Genomic DNA, 15,882 nt, shown 5'->3' with positions numbered 1-15,882 from the left:
AACCACCCGTTGAAACATTACTCCCCGCTGAGCCTCCATCTCCCCTCACAGCTATTTGTTTCTATGAATAAAACTCATCTGTGACACGTGTGCTCTTCTGTCAAATCTTTTTTTTCTCTCAAAACCAAATTTAACATAGAAAAAATTTTATGAGCCTGGCCGATTAACAGAGCCAATATTTGGCATTTTGACGATTATTTATATTGGCATTTCATTTTAACGATCAGCAGTAAAATGAATTAATGAAGTACTACACTCAGCCAACATCAGGGAAGGCAGTCTGCAATACATGCAAAGAAAGTGTCAACATGGGAGATACTTTTACTTTGTAAAACCTCTGGGAGCTGTTATTATTTATTTAAATTTTTTACTTAATAAAAAAAAGTTGTTGGGAACTTTCTGTATTTGATTATGAAAAAATATCAGTTTTGATTAAACATTTACTAAAGGCATTTAAACAAAGTTTTGTGTTGGCATTTGTTATATATTTCAAATTCTACATTTCAACAGAAATATTTTCATTGTTAATGTAAATGCATATCGGTTCCAAATATCGGTTATCAGTTATGAGCTCTGAAAAAACAATGTTGCTTGACCCCTACACTCACTGTTAAAGAGCCTGTGCTTCCTCTTTTCCTTGATCCATCTATTTATCATTTACCTGCAGACATTAAGTATATCTGTCCCTGAGCCATCATTATCCATCTACCAACCCAAACCTCCCTCCATCCCCTCCACCTACCTTCATGGCGACAGTATCTTTAACCAGCACAGATCTCAGCTGTCCGTTCAGCTCAAAGAAGACCTCTCTCTGTCCGGCCTTGTTCAGGTCACCCAGTGCCAGCGCCTTGATGTGGAGGATCTTCCCTCTCTCCAGCTCCACCTGAGATCAAACAAAGCCACAGAGAAGAGGAGGATTGGAACAAGTGGGGAGGACAGAGGACAGAAAACAGAATAGAAGGGAGAGTGTGAAGGTGGAAGGGGCAGAAATTTGATTATATTAGAAAATTGAAATTATTACATGGGTGTCTAGCACACAAGTCCAGCTGAAGCAGTAAAAGAGACTGCAGAGCTTGGAGAAATTAAAAAAGTGAAGTTAGTGGAGTGAGACAAGCACAATGTTCCCTTCTTCCTTATTTCTTTTTTACGCTCGTGCTGGGCTGAAATGTTTCCCAGCATGCACTTGTCGGAGGGCAGAGAAACATGGACAGATTCATGAGAGGGGACTTATTAAGTAATTAAACTGCTAAATAAATAAATGAAATGATGTAATGCAACATATAATTAATACTAATGTAAAACTTTTTTTTTTGCACTACATTACATAAGTGACTGTTGGCACAAAATAAAATGCAAAGACTGATTTTTTTTTCCCTGTTCGAAAATATACAGCTACAGAGGTTTGGAGCACAGGCAACAAAACTATATATACAAAAGTATTAAGTAGGCCTAAATTCATTGAAGTTTGACACAAAATCTTTGTCGGATGGGGTAAAAAAGTTATTTTCCATGGTCTTTCAAATGAATCTAGTACTGGAAATGTATTTAAATATTTGTAAGGCTTTTAATCTTTTTTATGCACATAGCATCAACAGAGAGGCAGAGAGGGGGAAGGAGTGAGATGCACGCTGTCAGCAGTTATATTCATTCTCTATATGAATTATCTGTTGCTGATGCCACACAATAGACTACAAGAAGAACAGGGATGCGCTATGATCCACCTCACATACAAACTAGCAACAAACACGCTCTGCCTCCCACACATGCTACAGGCCGGCGCTATGTTGCATTAGTGCTAATGCTGCAATTTCATTCATCTCACAGACTGATTAGCGTAGCACAAGCAACATACAGACCGATGTCCCACTGCAGACTAATGAACAGACAGATTAAACAGAGACGCAGCACTGTGTCTCTCTTAGTGTTGCCGGAGAACTTGTGTCTGAATGAGTGGGGCGGAGCTGTGCGGAGAGTAAACAAAGGGGAGACATGCACACTGACATGGCTTTTTTAGAAGAACACTGTTATGTAACACAACTTGACCCTGTATCAATGTAAACGGCATTGTCTAAATCTATATCTTGCTTGAAAATATATTGATAAATCAAACACAGTCATTATACCGCCAAGCCCTAACTGGGAGTCTGCTAGCTCAGCTAAATGAGCATTTGACATTTATTTTGTGCTGACTAATAATGGATTCTGAGGGGAGATATAACGACACAGGAGTTATACAGAGCTCTGTGTAAAGAATTGTTATGAACACTCTGGCTGTGCTGTGTGTAGGCTCTGGTAAGTGGGGAAAAAAAGACAGGAATGGGTCTATGCTCTATCTATGTTTGCAGCAGACATCAATTCTGACACCAAACATAGAGAGAAGTGGTTTAGACAGACTGACAATGCCAGAGATAAAGAGACAGACAAGCAGGAGGATGATATAAAAATATTGCTCCGGCTTTTAGTATAACTGTAAACTCTTTGGCTTTCCCTGCCACCTGTAAAGTGTCATTTTAAGACAAAGATATTACTCTGTCTGTACCAACAGCAAACACACTCTTTCCTTCTCATATCAATTCTGGTCACTGCTGCGTTCTGTCTTGCTAGTCTTTCCCTCGACACCGGCCACTGTACTTCTTCATTTATCTCACGCCTCCTCTCAAATCTCTCATCTCACCGGTCGGAAACTCATTTTTTCCGTCTTTCCATTTGTCCAACTTCCTCCGTCTGGCTTTCAATCTCTCTCTTTGTCAGTCCTCCCATGTGTCACAGCTTTCTATTTCATATTGTTATTTTGCTGGCCAATTCTGGGGCCACTCTGTCTCTCATGCCGTTGTTAATTTCCTTCATCTGCCTCTTTCGGCTTTTCTTCTCTTTAATCTGTCTGTGGTTTTATGTTTTTCCTCTGCTGTGTCTATCCACCTCTTTTTCACAACCCTTACCCTCTTGTGCTTTTTGTTTCTCACATCGCCATCTTGGCTGTTGGGTCTCCATTGATATTCTAAACTAAGTCTCAGAGCGAGGACGAAAATACACGCTGCTGCAGGTACGTATTGATCTCAATTTCATTCTGCCTTTCTCTTTCTCTGGCTGCTCTGACTCTTCATCTGTTTCCCTCACTCTGTATCTGGGAACAGAACCTTTCTTTGCATGCCTTTTGCTTTCTCTCTAGCACTCAATCTTCATCTCCCCGTCTCTCTCCACCCTGCTTTACAATGAACTTCTCTCTAGCTTGTGCTGTTTTGTCGGGCTCTTGGCAGCACTTTGCAAAAAAAAACAAAACTCCCTTTCCATTTCCAACTGTGGGGCTTCAACGAAACTCTCCTCACAACTGTTCCCATGAAAAATACAGTATGTGTCTATTTGAAGAGTTGCACAAGATTTATGAATCTTTTGAAGTTGATTTTGTCTAAAGTGTAAAGTGTGTGTGAGAACATCAGTTTTATACTGAGATAAAAAGACAACACTTCACAGACAACCTAACACACTCACGGCTCATACCACCTCCCCTACGGGCTTCTATTATCTACTTAAACTTGTAATCCAATTGCAGGTAAATCACTTTGTGTCCAAAACATTCAAGAAATCACTGGGCTAAATAACAAAAAAGGAAGCAAATACAAAAAAAAATCTTTTTTTTTTTTTTTTTTTTACCAACTAACTTCTGTGACTAATAACAAAGTATAAGCACATGCAGACTCTGAAAACTATGTCCCAATTCCATTCCAACAACCTCTAATTTTATAACATATACACTAATGCTGTGTTTATACAGAATCAGGGAGAGAGTAGACAGTAGTAATGCTCCAGTAGACCCAAAGCTTGCCCAAAAATCACAGAATGCCATTGATACCAATAGATATAACCACTTTGATGCAAAGCTAATTTTTGTGATCATCAAGTCACTTTTGTCATGGAGTTAACACCATATTTTGCATGCTCTTGTCATGATGGCCCACCGTTGGATGGACATATAAAATACAATGATTTTCGATGTATATAATATTCATTCAGTGTGCAAAATAAGAAAAAAAAACTATTTAGGGTTAATATTTTGTACCTGTGTGATAATAGCTGAAATTAGCATGTTGGCTGATGCCATTATTTAATTTTAAAGCCAATATCTGCCGATACCAATGAAGTGATGAATGCACTACATGCACTGTGACACACTAATCAAACAGTAACTGTAACATGTCAAACTCCTCAAACAAAGAGCTAAAATTTTTACTCAAGATTTTATAATTCTTTTTTGTTCTCTGAGATCTTGCTCAAGCTGTCTCACCACCATCCACTATACAATATTTGTGACTAAGCATTCAGTCACTTAAACATCTATCTGCAAGGTATCAAGTCAAAGTAAAGACAAGTTCATCCCTGGGTAAAACTGATAAATTAATCCCCACACCCTCAAACAAACCACAGAAATAAATTCAAAGTCAATACAATTGTATCAAACCCAACCCTAACTGCCCTGCCTCCTTCTGTTTTATTTTCTTATTTCAATACTTGTGATAGCATCCTCTCTGCAGTACGTATGTTTCATATCTCAGTGACATATTTGTTGTACGCTCATCTATACAGCCCTCACATGCTGCTTGCATTTATTCAGGAAGTACCCTTGAGTACACAGCTTTTTCTGTCAAACTCAGCTGCTTATGTGCTTGGCTCTACAGTATCTCTGACTGAAACACGTTTTCACAGTGTGCTTTACCGTCATGTCTCTGATATGACTTTATTAATGGCTTGTGTTGCCAGTGAGTAATGAGATTGCTGCGGTAAACAGAGCTCCATGTGTTGGTGTCTGTGCACATTAGCGCTGACAGGGTGTGTGTGATTGGGTCCATGGTTGTGAAAGTCTGTTTATATTTCCATCAAACATGATTAATACCAAACTGAGTCATCAGGACATGTCACATAGGTCGTTATATTTTTTCTCCTCCTGTTTGTGCTGTTTGCATGTGTGGGCAGAGCCATCACCCATGTGTTTATCTGTGTACAGGAATGCAATCTACGTAAATGGCCTTAAGATGCTTTTTCACAAAGTGGTCATTTGTTCTTTGAAAAGCTGTTATAAAGACATGTGTCTAAGAGGGATTTTCAGATTTCAGATTCAAATTCTAGTTTGTAAGAAACTGGTTAAAAGATGCAATGATAATAACTATTATAAATAAAAATAAATATTTGCAGAACATAAAAAAAAAAACAGTAATGGTTGTGTCCTCCCACCACATTCACTACACAAAGAGAAATCTTCCGGGCTCGCTGTTCGCTCTTTGGCTGATAAGGCTCTCCAACTGGATTTGCAACAGGCTTGAAATGGAGTGCTTAACAATACCAAATGATTACTGTGAAAGCCTTTATATCTACTTCCCACAACATCAACAACCCGGGCCCGGGGCTTTAGGTCTAGCTCAGTGCTCAAAAAGATTTGGTGCTTAAATCTGTTTTGATAAAGATTTCCGCTGTGTGCTTCACGCACAAGCTGCCAAGAGCTCATAAACAGCTTTTGTTTCAAGTATACAGGTAATAGTGGGGGCTGCGCATGTTCAGCAAGAGTCATCTGCAATGGACAGTTGCTGTCTTTTGTTGCTGTCACAGTGGATTTACTGCAAATGCCAACAAAGGCTCACAATCACCAGCTCAAAGGCTTTTCTCCTGCCACATCTCCTAAAGATAATTTCATATGGCAGATAATTTAACAGCAAAAACAGACATATGTTTTTCCATCACTACCGTGTGTCATACTGTATTTGATGCATTTATTATGCAACAAAACGCTGTTAACCTCCAGTATATGCACTGCTTCTCTCTGGCTTTTCACAGGTATGTGTCTATAATAATATAGCTCAATACACATGCATTTAACAGCTTCCTATAGCTCCTCTCCCTCTGCACAAAAAAACCCACACACACTAACATATGGCTTTTTAATGAAATCGAAAAGATTACAATAAGCATTAACCCCTGGGTCATTTGATTCTGCAGTAGTCACTGATATTTACCAGCTTCAGCTTTCATTGAGACTGATGGATACACCTAGGTGAATCACTAATTTTAGCTCCTAAAGATTTCACAGGCCTTCATGCTGCTCTCTGCTGTTTACTAACCTGTTTTCTGGCCTGTCAGTGACTTTGAACATGATGCACCAAAAAAAAATAAACACAAAGAAAGGCATGCTTGTCTGCTGCAGAGCCTTGTACACAATTCTGGTCCATTGACAAAGGTAAACTAGTCTATGGCATGTTTTTGCAGGTTTTAAAGTGTTTAAAAATGTCACATACAAACGCTAAATTTGATGGAAAGGGGGTATATGTGGAGGATTTTGTATGCTAAAGTGTGTGATACTACCCTGACTTAACACTCACAATATTGCTCTGGTAGCACAGGACAGTAATTCAACAAAGCAATCAGCATCGCAAAAGTCACCAAGCATGAGCTCAAAAACAAATATGAGATATCAACGCCCACGCCACCTGTCTGAGCATCTGACAATGATGCTTTCGTTCTGCTATGTTTCTCAAAAGGTTGCAGCAGCAGTAGTTCACCTGGCAAACCTGCCACTAACATATTAAACATTCACATCAAACTGTCACCCGCATCACACACACACACTTCACATAACCCACGAGTCAACTTGTCAAGAATTGATGCAGCTTAATTTTCCCCAGTGATGTCCATCTGTTTTAACATTTTCAGTGCATCTCTGATAGGTGTGTGATTGTCAGATCATTAATATTTGATGATAGATAACCCAAGCTGTCAAACACAGACAAAGGAAATGTGAAAGCTGATGAAACTGATGCAACATGTAATTTCTTGTGGGCAGAAACATAATTCATTTCAAATTGGCAACATTTCTGTGTATACCTGACCTTCTTTGGAAAAATATTCATTAAGTGCTGGATGTCCTGAACTTTCTCAAACTAAACGAAACGAATCTGAAATCATTTTCATTTATCTATTATTTCTGCCAATTTTACAAAATCATTTTGGGCCCCTGTCTACAAATGTCAAACTCACAACCTTTCATTTAAACTTTTTTTTTTTTTTTAAATACATCACCATTTAGTGTGACAAAAATGTATTTTTTCTCTCTCAGCCTGATTTCAATACAATCATTCATAGTTTTATATGATCTTAGATTACTGTAAATTGTTGTATTTAGGCAAAAGCTAGGGCTGGGTGATAAAACACTAATAATCTTATTATAAATTTCCTCGATAGAGATATAATAAACGTTTGATAAATCCTCCATACTCTTGTGGAGGGGGTCAGTAATGCTCCGTAAAAATGCATGTTAAAGCGTTACAGCAACATTTCATGGTAGCCAGCAAGTTAACGTCACTGACTACCCAGCCATTTTATCACAATGATATTACATAATGTGACTTAAGGTAACATTATGTCAAACATTTACTGAATATAGAAATGAGCCTTCTTTGTCTATTTATTGACATTATTTTGATTACGTTTTTTAATTTACCTCAGCGTTTGACTGTTTGTCATGTTCTGACAAAAAAATCATAGTTTAAACCACAATTAACTGTTTGGTTTCTTCAGCGTTCACTCAGGAGCGGAAACAGCCTTTAAACTTGAAAAACATGATTTTACTTTTTCAGTACATAATTTTCAATAGACTGATTTTTATCTTAGTAATATTTTTAGGCATATTGCCCAGGCTTAGCTGGCACTATATATTTTGAATACATGGTTAACATGACAAGTTCATGATAAATGATATTATGGCGAAATCTTTTTAAAAAAAAAAAAAAAAAGGCAGTCAAATTAATGCATGTCTTTGGTGATTGTACATTTTCTCTTTTTGGGCAAAATATTTACACTTAAAATATGAGTGTAGGCAGGTGAGGGAAATGATTTAAGAAGCCTTGTATTATTTACAAAATAATGTCATACATTTGTTTTTAACAGGATACTTTTTAAAAAAAAATTATATAGCACTGTTATTATCAATAACAGCATATCAAGACACCCCTAGCTTAAGTAAAAAATATTTTCATTATTTCATATATTCAGCAAGTGCAAATTCAGTGTTCAGCTTAACTTAAAGACTAGATCATATCAGCCCTATTTAAGCCTCACTGCAGCAATGTAAAGTGCTGTTTAAATGAATATAGTTTATTGTTATGTTTTTTATTATATTATTAAAGGAGCTTCTTTTTCCCCTCCAGGAATTCTGCACTGGAAAATAAAGAAAAACAACTAGCAGAAACCTCACTCTGCATGTGACAGGTCACTTTTTTGACAACTTTTCCGTCTCCCACCTGCTACCAGTAATCGGACCTGATCTGGTGGGAGCATCTATCATCGTGACAACGGGGGAAAGTTTGTTTCTGTGGCGATGAGTGATGCCGTGCAGAAATCGGAATGTGTGAAAGTTTTACAAGTGACAACAGTTCTAACAGAGCAGAGATTAGATGAACAGCAGCAAGGGATAGTGAAGAGTGAGGGTGGCAAAACAAAACAACAGCTTTGCATTTGGGAAATGTTTGAATGACAAGTTTTCCACTTAGAGAGAAAATAAGTAAACAGATCCACTAAAAGCTTAGACAGGTTAAATATGAGGTTTTTTATTTTAAATAACGGACGCTCAGAAAATCAATTTTACTGCAAGGAAAGCCAATACTGCCATAGGCAAGTTGGACAATGGATATTAAATCAATTTATCCCACTCTACAACTGTAGCTTTTAAAGTGTTTTGTTGGGTATTCAATCATTTTTGTTGATGAATATTGTTTGGATTACAAATCAAGAACATTTTATTCAAGCCAACCATTCAGTATGCTGTAGGAATTTGAAAAGAACGGCACAGCTTGCACCGTACTGTGGCTTCAAAACAAACTCAAAATCTGCTGAAGCTGCCAACACTCTTAATCGAAATATTTTAAGGAGTTTGTCTAATCAGTGGTGGCCACATTTCTGACTATTCTCAAATGATACACACCCTGGGGTGATTGAGAAGAGGGAAAGGGGTCCTACCCATCTTTGGGGTCACTACTAGATCAGCACACTCAATGCAGCTCCTGATTCTTTGATAGTGATACAGCAGCAGAAAAGTATTGCTCCTCATGTCCCTCTAATATAAAAATCAATTAACACCAGCCCAGAGCCATTTTGCTGCAGTGAAATGAAGCAGTAATTAAACATGTTTGCCTTTGGCCGCTCTGAATCACTGTCAGTTAAATCTCTGTGTTGCTCATAATGAGAGAATCAAGGGGAAATACTGAAAGACACAAAGGACAGGGATGGAGAAGGAAAAGCTGATTTAAAATGAATGATGTGTGTTAGGGTTTTACTGGGATTATAATTAGAAGTGGTGGAAAGAGGAGTGTGAATGATGCAGAGTGGATACCAGTGTGAAAATGTTGAAAGGTAACAGGTGGCTCCAGGGGATGGAAATTGCCTTTCATGTTGTCTGACAAATTTTCATTTCATCAATGCACAAAAGTGCTTTTTAAAAGACAGATTTTATTTAAGCTTTGAAAACAAAATAATGTAGTTGTGGGTATAAAAGCTGAGCGAATAATAGAGTTATGAATTAGTTGTCCCTGTACTCGCTGAACACTTCTTTCAACACAAAACTTCGCAAAATTTAAATCTCTCTCAAAAAGTGGATTTTAAAAACACCATGGAAACAGATAACATTCTTCTATTTGAGAAAGAGTTATGAAAAGGCTCTTGTAATTGACTTTTTGTCCAAAAATGCTTTTTATGGTCATGAACTCATGGCCTCAATGCTGACATCCTTTATGGAAGTGAAACATCAATAGTAGGCTGTACACATGCGTCACTTCAACATGAACATTCAAAGGTTTTGTCCTCTTTAGAAAGGAAAACAGCTTCAGGTACGCGAAGTGCAACGGATTCAAATCCTTTGTGTTAGCTTTCAAAGGTGGGAAAATCATGTCGGGGTGATTAATGGCTTTCAGAATTGAAAAGGTTTCAAATAGAGAGAGCATGACAGGAGTTTAAGGGGACTATTAATTGCTGATGAAACTGAACAGAAGGATTTTAATTCTGTACAGGAAAGGACTTTTTCTGTAACTCTTGACATTTTTCACAAAATGCTATATTATCAAAAAAAATTTATTAAAAATATAATTTGACTTATATATTATTTGACATTTTATTGCATATTCTACTGTAGCATTTTTACATTATTATTGATATTTGTTATGATATCTTGTACTATTACTTTTTATGTGACATTTTTCTAACTGTACTATACTGTTACTTTAATATGAATTATGACATATGTTTTTTATGGTTCATTTGCTAAACATATTTGTGACATTTGTTTAATATAATTTAGTATATCTTTTTTTAAATGACATTTTTCTGCTTTTTATTTAAGATGTTATTTCCCTTGCATACTATACAGTTCATTTTTAACTTACCCTATAATTACATATTTTATGGCACACTATGACTTTTTTATGGCATAAATTCTGTGTTATTTTTCCTGATTTTTTAAAATTTTTTTAAGTTTGCACTGCCCCTTTAAGCTAACTTAATGTTACCCTCAGCTAACACCAAAGGTAATGAAACAGTCCAGAAACTTCAAGTAATCAAGATGAATAAAGTTCAGTTCAGTTACCATACAAATGCCTACACAATTACTTTTTACGTCAACTGCACAGAGTGGACACTTTTAGTTTTGTACTTTACATACCCTAACCAAACGACAAAGTCATAATTCTACAAAGTCACTCCCATCACCATTTCTCATCAAACCTAATCTCCTCCTATTATGTAGCCTTCATAACCTGCAGTGCAGAAGCAGGTTTCCCTCATGCACACTTCCACCTGTTTCTCACAAACACACAGACAACAAAAATACACAAGGTTGCAATAGAGCTGCAGTCAAAAAATGTAACAGCCATCATCTCCGACCTCTCACCTCCTGTTTGTCTGCTTCATACTGCTGCCATCTGGTCACAGTCTCCTACTGTGCAAATGTGCCAGGTTTAAAAAAAGATGTTTTCCCATACAGCATCACTACTCTGACAGAACATACCATGGTCTCATAACAACTACACTGATTTTCACAAACAAAACTGTATGAAAAAAACATCTTACAATGTCTGTTCCCTCTGTCAAGTATGTGTGGATTTGTATAACCATGGTGTTTGTTATGTATATATAATGTCTGAGTTTATTATTCAGGGACAGATAAAGCTCAAATCTTATGGATTACAACTGAAATCTTCAACACCACATTACCATTCTTCACAATCTAGTATTAAAACAGTCATATAATTCTTCAAGTCTGAATTGTGTAACTGTAAAGAATATCCTCCCCAAACCGACATTTAAAAGTTAGGAGAAAAGCAGCTTTAAGTTTAGGATAGCGTACCAAGAAATATCTTTTTACCCAACGACATACTGAGTGACAGGCTCTTCCAACATCTCCTGCGGTAGCAAAGCAAAATCCTCTTTGATCTGACGTTGGATTCTGATATCTGTAGCAAAGGTTACCGTCAGTAGATTCAACAATCTCTTTGGAATTCATTCTCCAATCTGGACTTGAACAATCACTTCAGTTTGAGTTTCCCTCATCAAAGTGGTTACTGCTGTCATTCTGCTGAAACGTTCTGTTTGTGCTGCACTTTCTGAATAAAAACAGCATCTTCAAACCTGCTGTCTCCTCCTCAGATAGATACTTTCAATCAGGGCAGCTGACATCTTGAAATATTTCTGCTGACTGTACATTCACATATGTAAAAAAAAATAAAATAAACAAATAAATAAAAAATGACCAATTCTGCTTGTGTAACACTTTAGAGTTGACAGGAAATGGTATGCAACTTAGATGTCAATACTCCACAGGAACATTTTTACTTTTAGATTTCGTGGCTTTGCAGTAACAAGTGACAGCCAATTATTAAATCCTCTCACCACAAGATTGTTACATTCCTGCATCCCGCTAATTTGTTTGCATGCAAAGCAAATCAACTCATTTGTTTTATTCCTTCATTGGACAGCATGTTCAGCTGCTTCCCTGTAGGAGAATAAACGAACGCTACAAGCTTTGGAAATGTGTAACGGCTATATTTTGGTCTGAGATATGAGCCCCTCAGTGCCTTTCGCTGGCCTGCTCTCAAACACCGCACGACAAATTTAATCTGTTATTTCTGTGTGTGAAGGCCAATCTGATGGCCAGAGGGATCAGAAATGCTGTTTGTTGTTCCCTTGATAAACTGTTAATATATCTGTCCTCCCCACTGTGTTATCAGCACTTCACTGTGACTCTGCACCAAACTGCATCAAACCTCGGCCATCTGCAGTGATGGAAAAATCATTCACTGCTGATAATGACTGGTCTTTATGAAACCGTTATTACATCACAATTAACAAAGGAGCTAAATGGATTATTGAATACATTATTACTGTTATGAAATTCATCAGTACTAATGAGATTTTATCATTACTATTGTGCTGTAAATGTGCTGTTGAACACTGCTCAATCAGAGTTTGCCAAAAAATATAAATGGCTAATGTTAGTGTGGCTTCAGTTCAAATTTTCTAAAGGCATACTCTATGAATTTAGCACTGCACTTACACAAACTAAAAAAGGGAAAAGAAAGGTAGGGTTGGGCAATAAATCAAAAATACTCAATGTATCGCAGCTTGTTCTACGTGCAAACTATTTAAAATGACTTAATCTCGAACATTGGGTATGAATTGTCTCGTTTTTTCAGCCACCAGCATTTTTATCTCTCTCCTATGGAGATAATAATTTTGTTTTGTAGTAGTTTACAGTAGTTTAGAGGAGATTTCAAAATATTGATATACATATTGTGTATCGCAGTATATCCTAAAATATTGTTATATTATTTTAAATCCATATCACCCAGCACTCAAGACAGGGTAAAGAAATATTATTGCAAAGGACTAAATATCCTGCCTTACTCCCCTTTAAACTGTCATTCCAGCTACAAACCACATGGGTCATGGTGTTTATATTAGGACTTCCCACTAAAATTCTGCCCTAACATTAAATGGTCTGCTGTGTGAAGCTGTGTACCTCAAACTCCTCTGCGATTTTGGGTCCGTCCAGGAACAGCCGGGTGCTGAGACAGTCCACTGGACCAAAGTTAGCTGGGGAGGAGGAAACAGAAGTGACCTTAATATCAGCGACATTGTTTGGTGATAATGATAATGAATGAAAGAACACAAAGAATACAAACTACAATATGTGTTGGTTAATGATTTCCTTAACTCAATTGTCTGTTCTTCAACTTTCAAGCAAACAGGGTTCCATATTTCATAATGCAGGCAATACACAACTCGACACACCTACTTTAAGACCTCAGGAAATCAGATGATGCCAGTATAATAAGGAGGTTACTTCAAGGCCATTAATTTATGTCAAAAATGAAATTAGAAAAGACTGAGTGTTAAAGGGATCTTTTAAAGTGAGGTTGTATGAAGCACTTATCCATGGTCAGTGTAAGAAATAATTGGGTTATTTAAGATTGCCGAATACAGGAGCTGCTGGCCTTTCATTGCCTAAATCAGCTTGTTTGTTTTTGCTATTGCGTGATTTTGGTGAATCCGCACTAACCCTTTAAAATGCTAGAATCGCACATTAATCCAACAAACTAACTGATGGAGGCAGGTGCAGACCAGCAGCTCCTGTGTTTAGCGATCTTAAATTATTGTTTGTCTCAATGGAGAATGAAGAGGGTGATTTAACAGCTTCAGTTCCTTATTGGAAATTGCTTTCTTGATAGCGAGGTAAAGCAATGAAAATGTTCTAAATATAGCATATACTTAAAATTGATATTGATATTTTTAGAGGGGTTCAGATCTTTTTTTTCTGCCCATCCACAGCAGTGCAATGTTTCACCTCCATGCTGGTACTCCAGCCTGCCTCTCCAGACTGGGGGTGCACCGACTGAAATCTACAGTATGTAATACACTGACTACTGATAAGCAACCTGTACAACCCCACTTCAAAAAATCCAAACTATCCCTTTTAGGTTCAGGCTCAGGGGTGTGTTCAGTCTTAACCTTAAGCAGTCAAGCAACAGCTGTACATTAACTAAAACTCCTCACAATGAAGCGCTACCCATTTAATGCTAACATTTTCTCACCCCTCAAAGCAAGTGGTAATCCAGGCAGCTGAATGTTACTGCTGTTTTTAAACAACTTGGAAAATTTGACTCCTCTAGAATGGATTCTTACTAAACTCCTAACATCACAGCCTTCTCCTGCTACACGCTGTTGCCGACTGCATGCACTTAAAAGCTGCTAAAAAATGCTACTCCTGGTTGCGCTAAATTATCCCCCTATAGCACCATTTTGTTGCTGTTCTAGTTTTTTAAATGTACGTCATGTTAATTCACCATCAGTTGCTGTGTTTCCACTTTTTGTTTAAACTCTGCTCTCCCCTGAATCGGCTTAAGTGTGATTGTTTTCCTTTATGCGAACTGCCAAAAACAACAAGTAAAATCATTTCTACCTGATAAAACTTGAATGTTCCTGACTTAAGGTTAGATGCTAATTTCAAGCCCCAGTAATAATACAAATGAGACTGAGGGAGAGCGTGTGGGAACGAGACCAAATGCCGTGCACCCAGACTTGTTCAATATAACAGATCCAATTTGATTAAATTCACAATAATTAAAAATCGAGATAAACAATTTGTTGATTCCCGTTCTTAATTTTCTTCTCTGGATACAAAGATCCATTCTCAAGTCACTTACCAGTAAATTCCTTAAACTCCTGGAACACCTTGGGGTACATGGCTGCTGACATCACATCCTCAGGGGTGATATCATCGCCGTGTGCTGATCGAAGCCCCTCTTCCAGGGCCTTGAAGTCCATGGGTGGCAGGGAGGCACCGGGACGACCCTCAATACGGGGGAGGGACTTCAGCACCTGGAATTAAAAGAGAAAAGGAGTGGGAAAGATGAAGGCTAGGAAACACAAAAAGATAGACGCTACAAGGGTGCAAGAAATGAGGAAACAAACAGATCACTCAAAGTTTTTAGTCAAAGTCATATAGACTTTCTGAATGTTTCCCCATTCATAGTACCCCATGGGACTCTGCAGCATGTGGGATGTATAAAGAGCTGGTAAAACCTTCACATTGTACTTCACAACTATAAGTCTGGATAAAAGCCGCACCCTGTCAAAGCAGTGGAGTGACAGAGAGACTTTGGGTGAGAGGAGGAGGAAGACATGGGGAGCTGTTTTTAGGGATGGAGAAACACTTGAATCGGAGAGAATATTAAACTTAATGCAAGTTATTTTTTGTTATTTGCATAAAAGTGGCAACGCTGTCGTGTTAAGATCTGCAGTGATATCCACTTTAATTCCCCCCGTCTCGCTCATCTTTTCCTCTCCAGCAAAGTGTCATCAGCCGATCACAGATGACTGCAGTGCTGCTGCATATGTGACACATCATCCCGGTTTTTAGAAATAGAGGAGAAAGACGAGGAGAAAGAAAAGGGATAATTGTGGAAAGTGGAGGCTGCTGGAAGACTAATGATGACATTTTATCGGCCCACACAGTTGTTGGTATCTGACACAACTTGTGGAGACAATCGATCTGAGGCTACTAATAATGTCTGGTGAAGAGATTATGTCAAGACACCGGCATTTTGCCTAAGGGCTGCTGTTTTGTGTTTTCACAGTTATCTTCAGCTTCTGATGACACAGTCTACACAGGCGCACAGGGAGGGAGGGACACTTGCAGAAATCTCCATACAATTAGCCTATTTAAACTGCTGAAGTGCTTCGACAAATGTTTCTTAGAAATGTATCAACAGAAAAAGCTAATAGCAAATCTTCCTGTGTTGGCTTCCTCTGAGTTTGTGTGTGTTCGCTTTCTCCAGGTTAAAATAATCATCACCT

At 37.8% G+C, this 15,882-nt stretch overlaps 1 protein-coding gene across 2 annotated transcripts in view; it reads right to left on the bottom strand.

The window, feature by feature from the left end:
* Positions 1 to 15,882, bottom strand: part of pcxb (pyruvate carboxylase b) — a 356,057-nt gene that overhangs the window by 8,100 nt on the left and 332,075 nt on the right. For both annotated transcript variants that reach the window (XM_042512173.2, XM_042512174.2), the window contains exons 23-25: positions 14,730 to 14,904; positions 13,046 to 13,119; positions 743 to 883 (exon numbers count right to left, since the gene is read on the bottom strand). In XM_042512173.2, coding sequence (XP_042368107.1) covers positions 743 to 883; positions 13,046 to 13,119; positions 14,730 to 14,904 — 390 coding nt within the window. The remainder of the gene's footprint in view (positions 1 to 742; positions 884 to 13,045; positions 13,120 to 14,729; positions 14,905 to 15,882) is intronic.

The sequence above is a fragment of the Plectropomus leopardus genome, chromosome 23 (assembly GCF_026936395.1).
Source record: "Plectropomus leopardus strain MGB_pleo_1.0 chromosome 23, ASM2693639v1, whole genome shotgun sequence".
NCBI classification, from domain to species: domain Eukaryota; kingdom Metazoa; phylum Chordata; class Actinopteri; order Perciformes; family Serranidae; genus Plectropomus; species Plectropomus leopardus.
Note: the sequence above shows the minus strand (reverse complement) of the source record. Positions and strands in the feature narration are given on the sequence as shown.